Here is a 24,251-nt window from a genome sequence, read left to right as displayed (position 1 = left end):
CTGAGGCCACACTGTGGTACCCTACAATGAAACAGGGACATAAGTAAGCTTTTGAAAAATCTTAGGAAAGAAATGTCAATGTTAAAGGTTTCAGAATGTTCAATAATTTTTAACAAGTTTATAGCAAATGTTTAAAAATACTGGAAACGATTGTGGAAGTTCCTAAAACAGATAACTTCAGTACGTAGGTCGTAAAACGTATTGTAGAGCTGGCTCGGCAGTTACTTACTTGATCTCTTCCTTTATCGCCAACGATGATAAACATAGTTCTATGGCCTAATTTTACACCATTTTCAATTAATGTTCTTATTCTGTTGTCTATCTTTTTTCTAACCATTTTGTCACGACACACGTTTTCGACCACTAAATGTAATTTTCTTCAACACACGCACGCTGAGCCGAACCGACACTGTATTGCGATTAGTCCCGCACTGTGCACGCGCATTATCAGCCTGACAGCTACAAATTAATTTATGTTTTATATTTTTAGATATACACTGACTTGTATAGGATGAAAAGATATTTAGTTTATTATTTCTACAAAATTAATATATAGATGTTCTGTTCTGATCAGCTGAGCCGAACCGACACTGTATTGCGATTAGTCCCGCACTGTGCACGCGCATTATCAGCCTGACAGCTACAAATTAATTTATGTTTTATATTTTTAGATATACACTGACTTGTATAGGATGAAAAGATATTTAGTTTATTATTTCTACAAAATTAATATATAGATGTTCTGTTCTGATCATTGCGAATTAGCCAAGCAGTGTGGGACACTTAGCATGACAATAAGCAAGGTTAACAAAAAGAAAGTTCGTATAATTCATCTATTTATTACAAGAAATAGTGAAAGTATTTTTTTAAAAGTTACGATTCTTAGGTTACAGCATTGTAATAACTTCTCATTTTATATTTGTGGGGACTGAATGTTCCCCCTCCTCTTAATTTTGGGCACAATGCACTGTTACTTTTTATTTTCAGACAAATCAAGTAGTACACGTATCGATTGTAGATGTCAGTAGTGTACCTGTTGTGCTTTCGTGCGATACCGAGTGTGGGGTAAGATTTGTTGCGGTTCATACTTCATTTTTCGTTAAGCGAAATTCAAGGGTATGAATTATACGCACTGATTATATCGGTTTGCGATGTGGCGAGTACATAAGTTGAAGATGTTTCTATGCAAGAGGGCAATGTTTCTAATCTTGTAAATTTTGTTATTCTTTGATGTCCATGGAAGAGCAAATGGCTGCCAACGTAGAAAGGAATTAAGGTTTGTCCGAATATCGCCCTTTAGTTATTCTCCAGTTTTCCTACTATTTGTAAGTTCATAGTGGGATATATAGGAGTAAAGTTTGGTTACGGTATGGTCTTCCAGAGATCCGTGAAAATATGAAAAAAAATCAGTTTCTTAATACCTATAGGCCTAGTATCTAATTATGTTTTAATCCGAGTGCTGTTCAGATTGAACAAAAATACACATATTAATAAACAACCAGAAAAAAAAAAAAAGGGGAAGAATGGAATTTGTACTCCACTGTGCTCATGTAGTTTTCTTCTAATGAGAGATTTCTTTCTTGCGGTTAATAAATTTAATCCTTCTAATCGAAGTAGGTATCTGCTATACTTCCAATCCAATTTTTCTCAGCATTGGAAATTACGGAGCGAATTATTGATTGATTTGTAACACTGTTTTGAACAAACGCACGTATTTGAATTTTTTTTAAAAATCAATTTTCAGTGTAGAAAACTTTTCGTACTTTACTTCTGGTTGGGAAATGTAAATTTTGCTTTGGATGTACAGTAGAAACAAATTAGACAGCATCTTGAAAATTTCTAAATACTGCTTGAACCCTTGACCCATTGTACTCCCTCCAGAATTACGTCAGATTTTTTATAATGACAGATTTCAATGTTTTACGTAACGTAAATTTGGTTTGAGATAACATATTTGGAGGGACCAGGCATCTTTTAAGCTTTAAGACAAGAAGCCAAGTGTTAGTGCTTTTAGGCAAGACTATGGTTACTTTATCAGTGTTGGTGCCAGAATTGGAAGTGGTAGGGAGAAAAACACTTTTCTTTGTCCATTTTTTTGTTTTACAGCTTGTACTCCCCCAATGCACAATATGCTATTCTCTGAATTTTAAATACAACATGCACCATGTAATTCAAACACTGTCTTGGGAATCTGTACAGGAAGGCTACACCATAGAGTGGAGCCGGGAAGAAAGCAAATGATCATAGCAAAGCAGTGTATAGCCTACTTCTGCAAATGGCTGGTTTCCCCTCCATGCAATCTCTTGCCATAGAATATGTGGTAACAGTTCAGTATATAGAAGACACATTAAAATCAGATATTTTCTGTTTCGCATGGTTCGTACTTACCAATTGTGTATTGCAGAACACAGTTCAAGGTGCCATTGTGCTTCTTACATGAAAACACTTCCGTAACGCACAACATGGCAGGCACAGGTTGACTAGTGTTGTAGGTATGCAATGTTTCCAACCTTCTTCACAGAAAAATACCTACTACAGGGCGCGAAATTTCCGGTCGCCAGGTCGCCATTGGCGACCAAAAGTTTGGCGTGGCGACTAAAATTTTGTTGTTTCAAATGTGTGTCAAACATGCCCGAACATCTCAATCCAACGTTCGTACATGGTTTTGGAAAGCGAGCCGATTGAAAACCCCGTGTCCACTCAACGCCGACCCCATCTTACAAATTTATTTAATGTAGCATACTATGTAGCTAAACATTAGAAGCCATTTAAAGACTTTGCAGATCTGCTGTGTTTGGTAGGAAAATTAAGTGTGAGTGTTCTACCTAAGTATGGCAATAAAAAGCAATGCAGAGAATTTATTCATTTCAAGGCTGAAACTTTGAAGTTAGATCTAGTGGAGAAAATAAAGAAAAGTACATACATCAGCCTTCTGATTGATGGATCCACAGATAGATAGTCAGTCGAGCATGCAAATGTGTATGTTCGATAAGTGGATGAAATTGATGGTCACATCAAAGAGGACATTTTAGGAGTAATGGAGCTCCCAAACGCTACTTCTGCTGGTCACTTCACAGCCATAACTGATTATTTAGATAGGTTCAAATAAATACAGAAACAAGTATTACATTGTAGGCTTGGGTACTGATGGTGCAGCAAATATGGTCGGGCACAAATCAGGATTGGGTGTGCAAATGAGATATTTGTAATAAAATTATAAATATTCACTGCCTTGCACACCGTTTGCAGTTAGCTGTGTTGGAGTTAAATATCTTAGAGCATTTGATTCCGTGATTAGGAATATTTTTCAGTTTTATCATGGCTCTGCTAAGGACTTCACCTCTTGAGAGAAACAGAAGTAGTTATAGGAGAAGAAATTCTAAAACTGAGTGATATCCACACTATTAGGTGGTTAGCCAGCAAAGAAAGTTCTGTAAGACATCTCTTGCAATCATGGAAAGCTGTTGTGACCCATCTTGAACAGGTGACCCATGGAAAAGACAATGATAGTACTAAACCTAAGGGTTTGCTGAAAAGTTTGAAGCAATTTAAATTTGTTAAGCTTCTGTACTTCCTTTTGGATTTTTACAGGAAACTGAACCCTTTAAGCGTGGCACTACTAAATAAGAGTCTTTTGATTTCATCTCTGAAAATAAGAATTGAACACTGTATTTCAGTTTTGGCTGACCTGGAATCTAATGTTGGACCAAGCGAACAAGATTTCTTGGACCATGTATCCATTTCAGGAAAGATCAGGGATGTGCAGCTCACAAACATTCAAAATAGAGAGCAAGAGTTTCAAACTGTTAGAGGAAACTTAATTAACAATGCGAAGGTGTACATCACAGAAAGATTGCAATCTATATCAACAGATGTGATTGCATCTCTGCATGTTTTTGACACCTTGGGTTGGCCTCCCAAAGAAAATATTATTCAGTTTGGGATAGAAGAAATAAAGAAGCTCTACATGTACTTGAACCCGAGCCTTTATAATGAGAAAATGGATATTCTGTTAGCAGAGTGGACAGAATACAAACTTTTGTTTCCTTCTCTGAATTTGAATCAGATGCTGGAGAAGATTCACAGTGAGGAGTGTTCAGCAAGATTCCCCAATTTGCTCCAGATTTTGACATTTTGTGCTGTTTACCAGTGAGCACAGCTTCATGTGAGAGAGGTTTCAGCTGTCACAACAGACTCAAGACTCAAGACTATTTACAGGAACTCTCTGAAGACTGAGACACTGGATGATTTGCTCAGAGTTTCCGTAAATGAACCCCCCTCCCCCCCTCCGGTCAGTGTTTGACCCAGCAGTTGCGATTGATAAGTGGTACTTCAGTGCAGAACGACAGCGCTACATAAACATTAATTCCTAAGGTATGTTCTTTTTAATAATTGCTCATATTTTTATTATTTATCAATATAAAATAGTGGCGACCAAAGATTTTAATCCGGCGACTGACTTCAAACTTGAAATTTCATGCCCTGACCTACTATGTTCGTCACCGGTGGAAATTGTACATTATGCACGGGTAGCTGACGGATAGCCCCACGAACCATTTCCGATAAGATTAGGTTTGGTTCTGTTAGGCAAGCATAGTGGGAAAAAAAGAGGGTTTGAAACACTTTACAGGGGTTTACATCATCAAACATACACAGCATGTAGTTCACGTAGTGAAAGCAATGGCAATTGTGCGTCGGTGAGTTATTTCTCTTGAAAAAAACATGATTTCCCAATCAAATAGATTCCACGATGAAAGAAAATACCTCGACGAACGGTGGAAAGCTTGCAGAAACTAATTTCCGTAAGTAGTTTCTTCTGTAAAAATGAAGAAATTTGTTTCCGTTATACGGAACTGTTACCAAGACTTGTTTTCATTTGCTTGCTCAGTACATGTTATTTACTAAGGAGTGTTGATGGGATGTGGATTGGCTGGCTGTTAGAAATCCCTAGTGTATATGAGGGCACACCACTAAACAATTGTTATATTTAAAAAGGCCAAAAGTACAATGCAAAAATATGTAATTTGTCTGAAATGGTATTTTATATGGTTATCAATTTTTGTTTGTGGGTAGGATGGTAAGTTGTGCCTCCCTACATACAAACACCCCTTCTGGCATCATCACTAATTGTATGATGTTAACATTTCAATCTGACATACTCACACATGTAAGGTAAAAATAAATTAGAGAACTAGGAACATTGGTCAACTGCATAATGTTCACAAGAGCCAAACAAGCAGGCCTGTTATTGAAAAAAAAGTTGAGAAAGCCATCTTTTTTTTCAACTCTAGTTAGGTCTAACAGTATGCGCACAAAGTAGGTGCCTTGTCGGATTCCATTTTCTCTCTCTCTCTCAGCCTCACGTATCATTGTTCAAGAATCAGTAAACGTGTTTGATAGAACCAACCGTATATTTTCTGCATCCTAAATTGTGGCGATTCGAGTCGGTACTTTTAATAACCGAATGATTACATGGCTTTTGAATAACTCCTTTACGGAGAGTTGTGGAGGTTGTCAATAGTTTTAGGAATAAAACTTGTAACAATGATTCCTGTCTGTCATCGTGATGATGGGAAGAGACACACACATGTAATCTTTATAACCTACTTAGATAAATTTGTATTCATAGAGAAAATAAAATACTGTTAAACAAGTGTAATGTTAAAGTTCTGGAATTGGTATACTGATGTACATGATTGTATAAGTGTTGCACATATATACAAATTTGACCTTTTATATTGAAGAACAATCACAAGGAATGAATATTGACAATCTTGTTAGCAATTTTAGTGCTAAAATCTGGTAATCACTATCCTCCAATTAATTTGTTAATTATTTTATTACAAAACTGGTAAATTGGTAATTATAAAAGTAATATTGTATGTTTAACATACAAATATTCAGAAAAATTTCCAAGATGTCTAAGCATCAGTGCCATGAGAAATTGGTAAACATATCTGGTACATTAAGACTATCAACACAGTTCTACTTTAAGTGAATACAATATCTTCTTTATTTTTATATTACATACTCTCATTTTGCAATGCATTATTAATATCAAGTTTCTTTTTGTTTTTGTCATAAACTATACTTCATTATCTCATTCTTCTTTCTAGAATAGCATTGCAAGATTCATTTTCTTCATTTATATTTAAGTTAATATAATGTGAGAAGAATAAGCTAGTTTCTTTTCTTTCTTGCTGGAACTTGTTGATTCATTTTATCATTTATTTCTTTTTCAAAGGTTTTATTAACCCTAATGGAGTCCGAAGTTAAAAGCGAATCTGTTAATGTATTCAATGGTTTGGTTACCGATCCAACAAGCGCCGTAGCTACAGATGAATCTTTGAGGATAAGCACAAACGTTGAGTTAAGCCAAGAAAATGATACAAAAAGGCTACAAGAAAATGGTACTGATGCTGACGACAATGTAAATATTGATCAAGATGAGGCTGTCGTAAATAAACCACCTGCTGTGAAAGATGAAAAAAATGACAGTATTAGCAATGAAAAACCGAATAATCTAGATGATGAACATGTTGAATCTATGACTGATATTTCTGATCAGCACTGCAATGACAGTGTCAATAGCGATGCTTTGGAACAGACTGAGGATGTAGTTTCAGATATTTTGAACATGCTAATAACAGATGTTGCTAATGAACTGATTAATAAACAGTCTTCAAATTCTTCTTGCGATGATGCGAACCTTGGACAATCTGTTGAGAGTGCTGTTGTAGGTGTGTTGAACGAATTAGCATCTACAGTTGCAAAGGAGGTTATCTCAACCAGGATAATGGAGGAACCAACAGTTAGTAGTCAATTTTCAGAATACCATAGTATATGCAATATAGTCTTTCTAACATAGGGTGAATGAGTAATGTTTAATACAAAAGTACTCACAAAAAATCGCACAGACTGTCCTATGCTAATCAGTCTGTTTATATGCATGAGTCAGGGGTTGTTGTTTTTTGCTTTGCTTGAGAAGTTATTTTTTAAAATACTGAGCATGCAATAATAGCAGCATTTAAAGTTTTTGTTTGTCATGTAACTTTCATTGTTTGGGCACACTTTGCACTACAACATTTGTTCAGTGTTGCATATGTTTCCATTCCATTAACAAACAGAAAATGTTTTTCAGATACGGTGGTAATTGCAAGGAGCATTCATAATTTAGCAATGTTTTGTTATCTAGCTTTAACTTGTTGCCCACTGAACACATCTTTTTTAGACGAGAAATATATTTTCAGTACCATGTGGATTTGAATTAAATGAAGCCACAGTAGCTCAGTCGTTAGGGCATCTGACTATCATGCGAGAGACCCGGGATTTTTTTCCACCTGTTCCAAGTGGCTCCGGCACCCACCCAGCATCGTATAAAGTGGGTACCTTCAGGAAACTCTGGGGGTAAAGATGGCCAGGGGCATGGTGTTGATCACATCACCCCCACCTTCGGCCGTGATCAAGAAAGTGTGGGATCCTAACCCCACACCCCTTTACGCCTTCATGGCATGGTGCATAGCACAGGGGAGCACTTTACCTTTTTACCATTTGGATAAAGTAATATTTCTTTTATATACCAAGTATTAATAGATGCCGCAGTCAGTATTCCTTTTACTTTGTGATTTGTACCAACTGCCTAAAAATTTTGCAAGAGCTCTCAGTTTGCGGAATATTTTGAGTGAGTTTATCCTCTCCCTCCCTTTGCATTCCCAAATTTAGAGCTAGTTCTAAACTACTTGATAAATTACTGCTGTTGGAAAATTTTTCAGTAACCCTCTTCTGGTGACTGGACATTTTTACTACTTATGAGAATATTGCAATATTTGAAGGTGATTCTGGATTTTCTGATTAAATATAAATACATTATGTTCAGCTGATCTATCATTAATTTTTTATTGTAGTCTTGTAATCTATAGAGAAATGAATTGAAGAACTGCATATAGCATGTAATTTTTGTTCTTTTTCCCTCAAAGATTCAGACATACACTTTCTTTCCCATAGTGTTTTTTCTCCCATACACATGATGTTATGACATGATCACATTCCAAACTTTGGAAACTTAGTATAGCTACACTTATCCATCGTGCACTAACTTTCAATAACTTTGCCTTTATCATCAAACATCAACCCCATGGTGCAAATAGTCCATTGAAGACCAAGGCCTGCTCAAGCAGCTTTTCCTTGGGTAGTGCATGTTGCAGGGTGTCTACCACTTTGGAAATCCTAGAAAAATCAGGGAGTTTTTGCTATTTTTTCCAGTATAGTGAATTTACATTATTATAACCTGTACTGCAATTAGAGGAAATTGAATAGTTGGAAATCTAAAATTGTATTGAGATGTGGTCAAGATTTAAGAATTAAATTCTTGTATGTGTGAAGTTTTGTAAAAATATTAAAGAAAGTAATTCCCCATCCAAGATGAAGTATGAAGCATTAATTTTTCCATGCATTAATAATTAGAGCAAGTCTAAATCTCTTGTTACCGGCCTGGTGGTAGGAATTTTTCAGTGAATAAAAATATTTATTTTCTTAATTTCCAACTGTACCTAAGTAGGGGGTGATTAAATAAATGTTGAGGGAAGGGTTAAAAAAGTCAAGATTTTTTTTATTTTGGTAGACACCGTGGTACTGCACAAGTGAGCATTATTGTGGACAATTTTTTGACACTATTGCTACATACAAAATTTACCTTAAAATGTCAAGAAAGAAGAAATGTAGCCGTAGCGAAATTTTCACAGAAGGTTTGGGAATTTTGTAGCTAGTTATAGAAGCATGCTACTTGCAACCACTGAATATTCTTACACAAATGTTGAGGTATGCATCTTAATGATTTGGTCTGGAAAACCTAGAAAAGTCAGGTAATTTTGTTTTCACGAAATTGCCAATACCTTAATCATATCCAATCACCATTGTTTTCTGGCTTTCAAGACCAGGAACCACAACTATTGCTTCCAAGTAGCTTGCATGATTGAGACAAAACTGCAACACGAGAATAGCTCTTTTTGCATTACAAGCTATTGAATTTCATATCCCGTCAATAGAACCAGTCCTTTGGCAATTTTATTAATGACATGGACACAGAAAATCTTTCCGTCATGTCATTTTTCCTTGTCGGCCAATGTACTCTGTCCTCCGCTGTTAAGTGTTTTCAAAGCATTTATATTGAGAAAGAACTGAAAGTAATTGTGCACCTGAAGCCCTCCAAGCCTAATTTTAATAATTCCCATACCCATTTCTAACCAAAGTGACCATTCTCATCTCTGCAGTATGTCGACTAGCCCTGGTCAGCTTGGGGAGTCTTCCCATTTTGGCCTGTTATCTGTTTGCCACAAGTAACTTACTATGTTGAGATTCAGAATCATTAATAATTATAAATTCACACATATATCTCTCTCACGTACACTAAACAACCCCTACATACTTCTACCTGCTATCCTCCTCTCCTCCAGTATGAACCAATCTTTAACAACAGTTACACAGTACCTTTAATTGTTAAGTGGCTTTTGCCCATCCTTTTTTTTTTAAGTGTAATTGTGTTAGCCATGCATCAGTTAATAACAGCTAATAATTGGTTTATATCATCATTGCACACACACACACTCACTCCTGTGCATTGCAGATTTGTATGAATGTTCAGAATGTACAAATTACCATGCCTCTTGCATAGGATGCATAAGTGCTGCCACACAATATCTAGATTTTCGTTTGTTGATGAGTAGTCCTTTCTCTTTTTTTCAATTCTAATTTAATATATGTTTTACTATTCCATATTGAAAACCATTACTTCAGTCACTTTTTAACTTTCATTAAACACATTTTGATTTGGAATATTCTGTTTGAAATTAAAATATTAGTTGTGATTGTGTAACAACTCTTTGTAGGAAGTACTTGAGAAAAGCTATCTTAGAACCAGTGTGTATCTCAGTGGCATGCATTTTTGTTAAACATTTTGTTCCATTTATGTTAACAGATTTTAAAAATGTTTTAGTATACTGTGGATTAAGATTTTTTTATAATACCCATTAACATAATAATTTCAATTTTATTGTAGTATAAATTATTTCATTTCCAATCAGGTTATGTGTACTGCTTAGGCCTGTTGATGAATTTGAAATGTATGAGAAAAAATTAGAGAAAATTTTATTTGTAATGTACTTCTTAATACTCTGCCTATTGCATATCATAAAATGAACTTTGTTAATAGTATAAGACTGAATATATTTTCTATATTTGAGTTATTCAAATTATATAGTATTCAAATAGTGGATTTTATTATTTAATTGGAAAAATATCTGATGGCAACTAGAGCAACAAGAACATTTCCCTAGCAATATGTAAAAATGCAAGACAGCAATTCAGTGTTTTATGATTACTTATTAAAATTTATCTAGTTTCATTTTTAGAAATGCTTGAGTAGTGTATATTTGCAAAATACAGTAGTCCAAGCAGTAAGGTATTTTGACTACCATGGAGGTAACATTGGTTCAGTTTGTTTAAAAAATATTTTAAGTTCACTTTATGCTCAGATAAGCTATCTGGGAATGGACCTGCCGTTTAAACTGGGGTCTGAACATCTGTGCAATGTGTCCCCTCTAGGAATCCCTCGGTTATAAGGCGTTGGCCATAATTTTATATAACTCCTACTTGCGATATCTACATAGCCTTGGGAACCTACCTTGAGGTAACTCTGAGTGTAAAGGTAATCGAGCTAGAGCTGATTACACCACCTCCATCCATGGCTGGGTTCAGAAATATGTGAAATGCAGGGGATAGTGTTACCTTTTTACAATGTTAACATTTTAATTTCAAGAAAAATGAGAATGGAGTTAAATATAACAATTGTTCTTTCTAATGAATTTTTATTTCTTTTTCCAGGTTCCATTAACCCCAATGGAGTCCAATGGAAGATCAAATTCTGGTAACAACTTATATAATGGCATGGTCACAGACTTTGCAAGAACTGTACCTGAAGATAATACTATAAGATTAAATTCTGATATTGAAGTGAGGAGAGTTATTAAAAATAGTGTAGACGGGACTGAAACAAATGGTGGTGTTTCGATTGTAAGTAATGCAGAAGAGAAAAACATAGCAGAACGAATTCTAGAATCTTTTCAAATTAAAGGGTCAAATATTACTATTACTCCTATTGGTAGTAATAGTAATAGCCATAATGGCGTAAGATCTGATGTTCCGGAGAAGCAGGCTGAAGCCAAGCCTGCTTCTCCAAAACAGTCCAATAATAACAATTGTGCAGATAGGGTACAAGATAATAATCTCTCTGGCAAGGTGCAGCAAGTTATTACAGATGTTGTGGATAAATTGACATCCGATGTTGCCAATACACTTGAATCTGTGCAGAATTTGGATTGTAATACCATGACCGTGAACATATCAGAGGCTGTTGAAAAAACTGTTGTCGACGTAATGAATGAAATTGCAGGTGATGTTGCAAAAGACGTGGCTTCGTCTGTGTCAAAGATTCAATCTTCGGTTAGCAATATCGATGGAGAATGCCATGCTCTGTCGAAGCCACAGCCTCAGGAAGAGGAGTGTAAGCAGCCGGTTGCAAAATCTCCAGTTTCACAGAATAGTATAACAGGTTCTATGGTTATTCAGAAGAAAGAAATGGAAGATCAACGAGAGGATGCAGCTCCATCTGATTCCAGCCATGCAGAAGGCGAAGGGCCTCCAAATCCGTGGAGTACCACCAAGTGCGTGTTTTGCTTGCAGCACGTGGGGCCAGCAGATGAGCCTCGGTTGTTGGTGTGCTTGCATACTGCTTGCTCAGCCTGTGTGACGGCCAAGTTAAGTGAACAAGACCAGAAGGATGCAGATGTAGTAGGTGAGTTTTGGAATTCCATCCTTCGTGCAGTAAGTGTGTAAGTCTACTATCTGTGACAAAAATATTGAGCCCTTGGTTTGCGTGCTTGTAAAATTGTACTCTATGGGAGGAAAAAAGTCAAGTATACCTCATTGGAAAGCTACAAGTGTCTGCTTTTAGACAAAAGCAAGGCAAAGTGATTTTAACTCTGTCTGTTTTCTGAGACAAAAGTGTAGTTTTTTCAGGTGTTTTTTACATAAGTCTAATTCAATTGTGTGTAGCTTCGTGTAAAACAGTTGTAAAAATATCATTTTTTTTTGTGATTAAACCTTGTTTATGTGGAAATATCTTGGCCAAATGTAATGGTACTATCAGTTGTGGAACAATCACAATTAATGATTAATTATGATGTTGCAATCTCGGTAATTGTCAGCCCAATGGTCATGAAATGCATATCAAAATGATGGCCGTGGAATAAAAATCAAATTTTCATATCTTATTCTTGCACACTGTGGGAATTGAAAGGAACAGAGGGAATTGTTTTTCTTGGCAACCGGTTCCCGCGCAATTCACTTCGTTGCTAAGATCGCACATAGAGGAAGTGAACTTTGTTGCCAAGCGTCGCCTCTTGCTCTTTAAACTCAGAGTCCGAGCAGCTTTGACACAGGAAATGAGCGGAATCAATGTGTTGCGCAGAGGAAGGAAAGCATTTTAGAGATATGTCGATTTTTTTTTGTCACTTCTGTGTTTACATTCCTGCCATGAATTATCGCCTGAACTCCCACATAGCCATAATAATTGTTACGTGCATTCTATCCAGGCAGTCGGTCTCTCACAAGTTCGCGTATTTGTTCGTACGCACTGTATCGACTGATGGCGGTTCTGTGTAGTGATTTTTTTTCTTGCTTGAAATTAGCAAGACGGTAATATCATAGCGGTGCAAAAGAAATGATAGTCCGTGCCAAGAGATATTTAGACCAGGGGAAATGAATGGGCGCATCTCACACATAAACCAAGGTGGCAAGTGCATGGTGGAGTGTGAAAAAGATATGTAAAGAGAAAGGGAACAACAAAAATTTGCATTGACCCAATATTATATTGGGCGAGTTTTTCCAAGGTCTGGTGAGAAGAAAGATACATGACTTTTATTTTAATTATCCAGTTCAACAGAATCCATTATGAACAGCATTTTATACTTTTACCTTTCACTCATATTTATTGAAAGTTATTAATGTTTGTAGTCCTTTTGTCTCTCTTAATGAACCCACAACTCCTTGCTTATTACAATAGTCGCAGCTGTGAAACAGAACAAAATATAAAGCAATATTTCAGGTGGAATGTATAGCAACACGTTAAATGTTGAAACCACCACCACTACTCGACACGATGATTAAGTGAATTTTGCGAGATAAACACAATTTACATAAGTTTTTGCTCTAAATATATATTTTAAAATGTTATTTGGCATCAAGGCTTCAAATGCACAATTTTTTAAATATAATTTCTATGCGTTGCTATCGCTAGTATGCACCTCACTCTGTTTTCCCTTGCTTATGAAATTGCTGTATACACATCAGGTGCATTATTATTGTATACAGAGAAGACTGGATCTCTCATCGACTTCATTCAAATCGTTATCATCGAACATCGTTGCACTCAATATATCTGTTTAAATGTGCGACATAAATATTATACTGGGAAAATGATGTTTTCTTTAAGTCCACTTTATGCACAGGTAGGCTAATCGGATTCGGGACTGGACTTGCAGTTTAAAGTGGGATCCGAACCACTATGTACCTTCGGTGGGTACCAAAGGAGACGATTTTCATATGAAGGTAAAAGCTAGAATTTTTTAAAAGAAAAAACCTGCAGTACAGCAGTACTCCATTTGCAATATAATAAATATTTCATTCATTATTTTATGCTGCGACAATACTTTGGATCGGCTCAATGGAACGCACTTGCGTGACTCTCCCTGCGAAGCGGCAACGCTGTGGAAGTAGCCTGCTGCCCACGGAGTCTGAGGTTGGCCGCACTCTGCCATATGTCATGCACCTGTTTACCATATTAGGAGTGCGAAAGAATAATTAATATCTGGAACCATATTTGATGTACACATGAAAATCTTCTGGAATTTGGTCGAATGCATTATATCAACAGTTTTTTGCAACGTCATTGAATTTGTAATTGTGCATTTCAAGTGTGCAGATTTCCCTAAAATGTCAATTTTTGAAGTATCTAGTAAAAATATGCATTTGATTTTTTCTACAGAGGTGCAAAAATAATCAAACTTCAAGTACACAAAATGTACACATATATGTACAGTTGATTATGAACTGTATGGTGTTAAGTTCCCTGTTCGTGAAAATTGCAAGGAAAAACTACACTTTTCAGTGAATTTTTCATTATAGTAAGAAAACAAAGTTAAGTAGATACTTGAATTTTTCCAATGAGGTATAATTGACTTTTTTCCTCCCACGGAGTACAATTTTACAAGCGCGTAAACCGAGGGCTCAATATTTTTGTCACATATAGTAGTAATGATTATATTCTATTTATTTTAAAATGTAAAGTTTAATGTTTTCTTGTTAGTTTCATTCTGTGCACAGATTGGGTAATTGGAGCTGAACCTGCAGTTCGAAATAGGCTTCAGACCAAGGAATGTATCCATGCTAGGAATCAAATACATGAACCCTTCATTACATGAAAACAGCATTTGTCACCTCTGTGACTGAGCACATTGAGTGCTGGAGCCAAAATCACACCACTGACTCACTTGAATGTTGGCATGTATGTTCGTTCGTTTACATTAATTTCATCTTATCATTCTTCCTTATGATTGCAGACCATACAGTATGACGGTATCAGAATGAGTACCATCATAATGTGAAAAATAAAATAAATTTATTTCTCGAATTTTTCGATTTGAGCTCGTATTTGGCGATTTATATTTGTACAAAATTAATTTGCACCACTTTGGCTTTGTTCTTATTTAAGTACATATCCAAACTTCACGTATTTACAATATTTTTATAATTTTGCGATGTAATTTGGTTTGTGATCAATGATATGCTTACCGAAAATTGCCAAAATAATGCATAATCGCACATATGTTTGGTTTCAGCAGCTTTTATTTGCTCTTTCATAAGTATTTGGGCACAAACATGTATTTAAAACATATTACTAGCATGTACAAATCATTTGAAATTGATTTTGGTTGATTTTCGACATTAAACTTACGGTTTGCTAAAAGAAGCGCCTTGAAGAGTAATCCCAGAGTTGAGAAGTAATCCTAAACTTGGACACATAGCCAACTCACAGAAAGGGAAAAATCTAAGTTGAGCGTAAATAACCTTTTCCCCACCAAAATTGTAAAACTTAAAATAACGGTAAAAGATGAAAATAAAATACGTAAACATGTAATGAAATATTGTAAAATTTATTTTATTGTATCTAATTTATTTTACAAGTATTTTAATGTATAATTACTGTACAATTCGAAATTTGTCACTTGAAAAGTATTCGCAAGTTTGTATACTGTGAAAAAAGTTGTAACAGTGTGAGTTCGGATACACTGCTTCATCTTTAAGATCACCTCGACTAGAATGAAGTCGCTAAAAAGTTTCGGAAACTGAAATTGGAACTTTTAAAATATAACATGAAGATTTGTGGATATGATGTGATATAGCAGCGCAGATAAGTATAATATTCGATTGTAACGACTGAAATTGCGTCGCAAAATGCTTAAAAGGTCCAAAGGACATTAAATTTGTGACCCGATGGATTCACGTAAAATGGCAGCCATCTTCTCTTTGTGTGGAATTATGAGATAAGTATCTTACATGCATGTACCTACATAAGTGAAAGGCCTATATTTGCAAATATACAAAAAGTGTGCTCTCGAAATGTGAAAAGTCGATTGAACGTATAAATACACATAATTCGTATTTGATTCTAATCTGATAATCGAGCGTTTGGTGCCGATTTTCATCGTAAAGATCTACGCAAGGTCGGAAATAATTCTTCTTGATAATAAATGACTTAACGTGATAAACTTGAAGATAAATCTGTAATATGCGAACAGGTTAATGCAAAACAATATTTATGCTTCAATATATATATATAAAAACATGTACTGAATTTATGTATGTACTTGTTAAACTCAGTTGTTTAATTTTTGTTTAAATATATAGTGTGTTAATATTCGATCTTGGTAATTTTCCTTAAGTACTCAAAAGTGAATACATATTTGTGACAGTAATTTTGCAACATAGAAAATTTAAAACTTGAACTTCTCGTATTTTGTCATGTAAAATTATGAAACCATTTTAATTTAATTTCTTTTAATATAATTTTGATCTCGACCGTGTGCTAAACCGAGGAAGGAAGGTCGTGATATATAGATATATGAGACTCATCTTTAGTCTCAGTCATTATTAAAATAACTGAAACTTATTTTGTGCTTATTAAAGTATTTTCAAAGTTGATATTTGAACTTGATGATATATAGATTAGTGAGACTCATTTAGTCTCTTAATTCTTAAGAGGTAATTTGTCAAAAACATATTTAGTATAACTTGGTTACATTAAGATTGATCAGAATCGTTTTTCGTCTCACAATGATATTAAGATTGATGAGACTCATCTTGTCTCAATAATATTAGATTATATCGACAAATGTGCATGTGTAAGATGATGATGTTTAACGTAATTTTCACTTTGCTTATGTTGTATGTCATCCTGGAAATCTAATTTGCTGTTTCGTATTGTCAGATAGACAAAGTTGAAAGTTTGGTAATAACATTAAGACCTTTGAAGGCAGTGTTGCCAAAGTTATTTATGTTGTAGTTTGCATTACAAAGGGTGTTAAGAAATTCAATTCGTGTATTTACGTATTTAATTACTAAATTTGTTTTAATATAGCATATTAACAATGGCTGAAGCTGTTGATGGAAATTTCACACTGTCGGACATTGTAGGGTTAATTAATGCACAAAATAGTAAACTAGACACTGCTTTGCAAGTGCAGGCAGAACATAATAATAAACTAGACACTGCTTTGCAGGCACAAAATTGTGATATAAAAACTGCTTTGCAGGTACATAATACCAAAATTGACACTGCTTTGCAAGTGCAAGCAGAACAAAATAAAAAGGTAGACACAGCTTTGAATGCATTAACCGAAGCACATAAGTCTCATGCAAAGGACTTCAAAGATCTCAAAATTGATATAGGTCAATTTAGAAATGAATGTATGCTTAGGTATGAAATAGTAGAGAAAGATTTGCATGCTCTAGACAAGAAAATGAAAGTAGAATTAGTATCGTTGGCAGAGGATGTCGATAACAAAATCGAGAGTGTTACAGAGGATCTGTCAAGGCAGTTTGACTTAAAGCTTGATAGATGCTTTAGAGCTTGTGAAGAGAATGATATGTCTCTGTGTACAGTTAGGAAAGACTTAGGAAAGGTACAAGCTGCATTAGAACAATTACAGTTCAATAAACCATTAGTGAATAAGTTAGATATGAGGGATCAGCTTGATAAGAGCGATGGTGATTACGAATCCGATGACAGAAGTCATGTCATTCTGACATCCAAAATTCCACCCAATGTTAATAAACGTAGTGAAGATGATAGTAATGTACAATATGTTAAGGTTGCTCCAAATAGTGACATGTTGAATGATGGTGCAGTTTCTAATTTAAATGTCAACATTAGAAAGGCTATGTCGCTGATCGAAACTAGTCTAACAACTATGGTTAATAATGTACTGACTCCTATTACGGTCAGAACAAATATGACATCAAAGGATGGAAATATGAATTTAAAACAGGATGTTTTTCATGAGCTTAATGCTAGACAGGTTAATCCAAATCATGAAAGCCATGAAGGTATAAGTAGACCTAGTGTTGGTTATGTTCCGCATGACTACGGTAAATGCACGCATCGTTCTGGTGCAATTTCTGATTCGGAAACTGATTGTAGTGTCAAATCAGTTCATGATAGTACATGCGTGGATGATGGTCCGTATTGTAATACAAGACTGGCTAATAAGCGTAATAAGTTAAAACGTGACAGGTTAACTGGTAGAGTTGGACAGAATGTAAGTAATATTCCTCAGATAATTCCTCCGACAAATGTTCCAAATGTTAAACATTCGGAAGTTGATCCGTCAAGAGATACATCAAAGGTTAGGTATAAGCCAATAATTAAACCGCAAGATTTGAGGCACTTCCCTCATTTTGATGGTGTTTCCGCAGATATTATACCATCTGAATTTTTAGAAAAAGTAGAGGAAAACCTGGAAATTTACAATATTCATGAGAGTGAATATATGAGTTATTTACCTAAATTACTCACAGATTGTGCGCGTACCTGGTACATTGAAAATAAATTAAAGTTTAAGTCTTATGCTGAGTTTAAGACAGATTTCTTATCTCATTATCAAAACGATAGGTGGAAATCTGTAAATTTGACTAAAATCCTAAATTCACCTTATGATAAAGACAGCAAAGAGAACTTATTGCAGTTTGTGAATAAGAATTACAAAAAATTGAAATCTATACAACCACATGCTGACGAAGCACATCTTATTGCTCAGTTGTCTTCGTTGTTGCCTTATAAAATAAGTGAACACTTGGTGGTGAATAATATTCATACACTGAGACAGACATTGCAAGCCATAGAAAATTTTCAATCTTTAAAAAATAATTCAACTAGGTATATGGATTCTAGTAAAACTTATGGTAACCAGAAGAATAAATCGAAGGTAGCTAATGTGTCTATGTTTAAGGAGCAAAATGATCGAAATATGTCTAACAGAAGTGGGTCAAGAAACTTAGACCGTAACGATTATGTTGGATCTGCTCGTAAATCCTATGTTAATGGTAGGACATGGGTAAGAAACAATCAGATTTCTAGAAATGTGAATTTGGGTTCGAGGCAGGAAAACTCTTAGATGCTCCTGATACAGGAGGTGTCTTGAGCATCAAAGCGGTTGAAAATCCTCCTTTTCCAAAAGCTCAATATAATGCTCACTCAAGTGAAGTAAATAATGATCATTGTGATTTAGGTGAGTTCATTCCTAAGTTAGGAGATCATCAACTACTTGGTGACAGTATGTTAGTTAGGTATGCTAACAGTATTTTAGGTTACAGATGGAATATGAATGAATCTGCTTCCAGATTCATAGGTTTGTGTGTCTCGGGACAAACCATTGATGATCTGCATAGGTGTGTATCAAATGCTAAGAAACTCTCAGACAAAATATTGGTCATGATAGGTACCAATGATTTAATTAGGAAACGCAGCTTCGAACAAATGCAAGTGTCTTTCAGCAAACTCTTGAATACATTGAAATCTAGATGTGCTGAAGTTACGATACTATGTTTGCCACCTCTTCCTAAATATATGTCATCTCCTAATGAACATTTGTGGCAGACATGGAATAATTTCAATTTATATTTGATGTCATTGCACGACGAATCTAAAGTAAAAGTATACAATATAGCGCCTTTATTCTTCTTGGAGAATGACCGCATAGATAACTCCTTGTACCAAAAATTCCTTGGTCACCCGTCCAGAGGTAGAGTAGATATGATACATTGGAATTATGCGGGAATGACTAAGGTTAAACAATTTTTGTACAGTATGGGTTTTGGCTGTACACCTTGTACATCTAATGATAAAGTGGGTAGAGATATAAAAGTGCAAGCTACTGTGCACAATGTCAATGTTAGTCATTTTAGGGATGCAAATAGCATTGATAGTTATCACGATGAGGATAATGTTTTGTCCTTGCGGGAAAACTAACAAGCGACCTTTGTTTTAAAGTGGGTGATGAAGGTCAAGTTAATAATCCCACTACTGATAACATTAATCTAGGTAAATGGGAAGAATTTCATAATAGTGATGAATATGAATCAAAAGAAATTCCAACACCAATTAATGCTCTCGGCAGTAACACACTTACTGCAAAATTAAAAGTTTTTATATTTGATAAATTTTATACAGCTCTCTGCGACACTGGCGCAGAAATTAGTCTGCTTTCTAATACTGTTTGGAAAGAAATTAATATTAAGGCCAGTAGACCCAGGCTCACACCTGCGGATAATGTGAGATTGGTAGATTTTTCTGGTAATAAGAAAACCAAGGTATTAGGTATGGTTAAACTGATCATTCAAATAAGTAATTTACAATGTTACGTTCAGTTTTTGGTGGTTCACAATTTACAGGTGGATATCATTTTGGGATTAGATGTGTTATATGCACTTCAAGCATCGTTAAATTTTAAAGATCAAACAATAACATGTGTCTCTGATGAAGAACGCACTTTCGCGCGCTTCATGCCAATAATTGAAGATGGCAATAATTTGTCTTATTTTGAGTGTTCTCATGTCAGTAATTATAATGGCTTGGAGGATAAGTCCAAGTTCAACCTGCATAAGTTTGAAGAGTACATGAATAAGGCTGATTCGCTTACAAACGAACAAAAAACTTTGTTCATAGAGTTACTACTCGAATATCAAGAAATATTTTCTAATAAACCTGGTTTGTGTAACGATTACGTTCATAAAATGGTTTTAGATACAGATCTACCTATAGTAGGCAGAAATTATCCTATACCTTTTGCTTATAGAGATCAAGTACGTGAACAAATAAAAATCATGCTTGATTGGGATGTTATTGAGTTGTCTAATTCAGAATATCTGTCTCCACTTTTAGTAGTTCCTAAATCTGGGGGAGGTATCCGTTTATGTGTTGATCTCAAAAGAGTAAACCAGCATGTTAAGCTTATTCAAGTGCATCCCATAAAAATACAAGACTTATTGGTAGAATTCCACAATTGTAAATACTTCACTTCGGTGGATCTATTGAATGCTTTCTGGCAAATAAATCTACATCCCGACAGCAGAAAGTATACTGCGTTTATGTTCGAAGGTATCTTATATCATTTTAAAAGAGTTGTATTTGGTGCAGTAAATGGTACAGCTGTATTCGTCGATGCGTTAAATCGTGTGCTTAAGGACTGTAGAGATTTCGTGGTAGTTTATGTTGACGATGTTATCATAAAATCTCAGGATTTTGCATCTCACTTAATACATGTAAGAACAGTTCTTGAAAGATTGAAGCAGGCAGGCATGACGTTGAAACTTGAAAAATGTGAGTTTTGTAGATCAGAAATTAAATTTTTGGGTCACATAATTACTTCGCAGGGATATAAGAAAGATCCTAAGTATGTAGATTCCATTGTAAATTTGCCTGTACCCAATTCGGTTAAGCAACTGCAAAAAATCTTAGGTTGTTTTAATTGGTTGAGCAAATACATAAAAAATTATGCCATCATAGCACAACCTATGTATGACTTGTTGAAGGCTGGTAAAAAATGGCAATGGAATGACCAAGCTTCTACAGCTTTTAAAATACTAAAAGATAAAGTTAGTGAACAAGTACTTTCATCTTTTCCTAATCTTTTACACACTTTTTATGTACAAACTGATGCATCAATAATAGGTGTTGCAGGATACTGCTATCAGCTGATTGATGGTGACATTAAACCTCTCGGTTTCGTGAGTAGATTGCTCAGAAGTTATGAAAAATCATACACTTCTACAGAATTGGAGGTTTTAGCAATATTATTTACTATTGATAAGTTCTGTTCACTGTTAAAAGGCAGACATTTTATTATCATAACTGACCATAAGGCACTTACCTGGTTAGAAACGGCGCACACATGGAATGCACGTTTAACTCGTTGGTTTGTACAATTACAGCAGTATTCCTTCCAAGTTCAATACTGTAAAGGGTCGGAAAACATAATTGCTGATGTTCTAAGTAGGACATTTCCGATGCAAGAAGGTCTCTTGTATCATGTAAATTCTTTGCAGTTCAAGGAAATATTAGAATCTTTCATTAATATAGATGATTTGATTATAGCCCAAGACAAAGATGATGAATTGAAAGAAATTAGGCAATATATTTTGCACTCTTCAATTCTTAATGATAATCCAAGAAGTAGGACTTGGAATGAACGTTATCTTCTAAGGGACAATATTTTGTGTGTTAGAGACTTTCATAACGTGCAAAAAGTTAGAATTTGTGTTCCTATTACATTAGTAGGTTCAATTTTGAACAAATTTCATGACTTATCGGGACACTTTGGTGCTAGTCGTACACTTTCTCAAATATATAGATACTTCCAATGGAAAGGTATGAAGAAAGATGTACAACAATATGTAGCAGACTGTGATTTATGCATTCGTACTAAACCGAACAAGCATCCGTCTAAACATTTAGCCAAAGTACACATTACCGACAAGCCTGGGAAAATATTGTTCATTGATTTGCAAGGTCCATTCACCATGGGTCCTAAACGTGAACGTTTCTTATTTACTATATTGGATGCAGCATCCAGGTATTTAGTGGCATATCCAGTGACCAACAGCAACGCGGTTACGGTACTGAATAAATTGTGCCAAGTATATTTTGTACATCTGGGTATTCCAGAAAAAATAATTTCAGATAATGGACCACAGTTTCGTTCATGTCTTTTTAATACTAAAATGAAAGAATATGGTGTCAAACTTATGTTCACTCCACCATACCATCCTTCATCCAACATGGTTGAACGATATCATTCGGAACTTAACCGTTTAATGCGAGTGTTGTGCATTGATAACCATGCTAAATGGCCACAGCAAGTAACCATGGCTTTGCATTGGTTAAACAATACTATCTCCTCACAAACTGGTTTCGCTCCGATAGAGTTGAGATTAAATAAGGAACCTAACCTACAAATAGGAAATGTCATATTTGATGACAGTACACATCAGTCATGGAATGACAAACTGCTTATGGCTCAAATTAAAAGTCATGCAGCTAGATCTAATAAGTTAAACAAGTTGAATTGTAAGCAACTAGATAAAATATCAATTTCTTCTGGAAATCTTGTTTTTATTAGAAATAGACAAAGAGATATGGATGATAATCCAATTAAAAAATATTGTTTTCTGTACGAAGGTCCATACTTATGTATAAAAAACTTTGGTGATTCTCGTATATCTGCCTTACGTTGCACTGATGGGATTCTTCAGGAAAACATTGCTATTGAACATGTAAAATTGTGGAAATGTTCCAAAGACAAGAAAATTTCTTGGTTGAACATTTTGCAAAATGCAAGTAGCACACATAAAGATGTGGTGCAAAATATACTTGATCAAACAATGCAAGAAAAAAGTGATATTTCTTCATCTGTCATTACAGATGTGTGCACAGTTTGTTCTTGAAACAAACTTACCATTATAGAGGTTAGCCAAAATCGGTAGTACACCTCGTATAAAATATTAATGTGTTAAGTAACTTTTATAGTTATTCCATATTTTTTATATGCTTGGCCTATAAATGGTCGTACTTTAAATATAATTTATTATAGTAATAATTACATTTTGTTGTTAGGATTTACCTCATGGACTGTGGGATACTTAATTATAAATGCATATCAATTAAGTGCATCAAAGTTATACTCTAGAAACAGTTGTTAATTGAACTGTATTAACCCATAACATCTCGCTTATTTGTCTAAGGTACAAGTTAATCAAGTTTTAGTCAATTACACCTAGGGATTTGTACCAAAAATCCAAATGCTAATTTTAATGTGAATTGTTTTGAGTTATTTGATTTCATATGCTGAATCAAGTACTCACGGTTTGTTGCAAAAGGTAAGCAAAGAGATCCATGAGTTGATCTGAGCTTGTTGCACATGCTGATATGCCATAGAGCATAAAAACTTGGGGTAGGTTCACGTAAAAGGCAATAAGTAAGTCCTATAGTGCCACTCAAGAAACTGAATATGAAAAATGTTATTAATATTTTTTGTCAATATTATTGAGCAGTAACCATTTTATTTTAAATGGCGAAGATTGACAAAAAACTTAATATGAAAAGTGTATAATTTTATTAGCATAGGATATAGGATGGTACATTTTCATCACAAGTTGAAATCTCACACAAGCGGTTTCTTTTTGTATGGTTAGAATAGGTGAATAATAAGACATTATTTGTACTGGGCAGATTGGTAGTACTGGAATGTCAAGATTGACTCCATGAAATGTTTCGCATACTGAATAGTACCTGGCTTTTTGGTGTGTTGATTGCTCAAATAAGTAACATTCGCATCTGATAAATGGTCATGCTACTTGAGATAGCAGTGTATGCAGTGTTGACGTTAAGTATACTCCAAAGTACTGATTTAAGTTTCAATCGAAAGTTTTCTCACGTCCAAAGCAGTGTGAAGTTCCTCTCAACAAGCTTTAATTCAGAACAGTATAGAACTAATAGGTATTTCTTGTTTGTCAATATGTAATGAACAATAACCATCTATCTTGTATGGTGAAGATTAGTAATAATTTTGTGCTGTAGCCATATT

The 24,251-nt window shown here is 34.9% G+C and overlaps 2 protein-coding genes across 8 annotated transcripts in view; one reads left to right on the top strand and one right to left on the bottom strand.

Annotated features, from left to right (window-relative positions):
- l(1)G0020 (RNA cytidine acetyltransferase l(1)G0020) overlaps positions 1-403 on the bottom strand; it is a 63,884-nt gene extending 63,481 nt beyond the window's left edge. Inside the window, exon 1 of the mRNA XM_083143905.1 lies at positions 230-403. Coding sequence (XP_083000031.1) covers positions 230-337 — 108 coding nt within the window. The 5' untranslated portion in view covers positions 338-403. The remainder of the gene's footprint in view (positions 1-229) is intronic.
- A 605-nt stretch (positions 404-1,008) lies between these two features.
- Positions 1,009-24,251, top strand: part of LOC146004825 (transcription intermediary factor 1-alpha-like) — a 71,889-nt gene continuing 48,646 nt past the window's right edge. For 4 of the 7 annotated variants that reach the window (XM_083143858.1, XM_083143859.1, XM_083143850.1 and 1 more), the window contains exons 1-3: positions 1,033-1,276; positions 6,245-6,811; positions 10,879-11,848. In XM_083143858.1, coding sequence (XP_082999984.1) covers positions 6,260-6,811; positions 10,879-11,848 — 1,522 coding nt within the window. In that variant the 5' untranslated portion in view covers positions 1,033-1,276; positions 6,245-6,259. Of the gene's footprint in view, positions 1,277-6,244; positions 6,812-10,878; positions 11,849-24,251 lie in introns of all 7 variants that reach the window. The other 3 variants (XM_083143853.1, XM_083143866.1, XM_083143861.1) reach the window with 3 other exon arrangements.

This window comes from Lepisma saccharinum, chromosome 1, assembly GCF_977018435.1.
Source record: "Lepisma saccharinum chromosome 1, izLepSacc3.1, whole genome shotgun sequence".
NCBI classification, from domain to species: domain Eukaryota; kingdom Metazoa; phylum Arthropoda; class Insecta; order Zygentoma; family Lepismatidae; genus Lepisma; species Lepisma saccharinum.
This window is presented reverse-complemented; position numbering and strand designations above follow the sequence as displayed.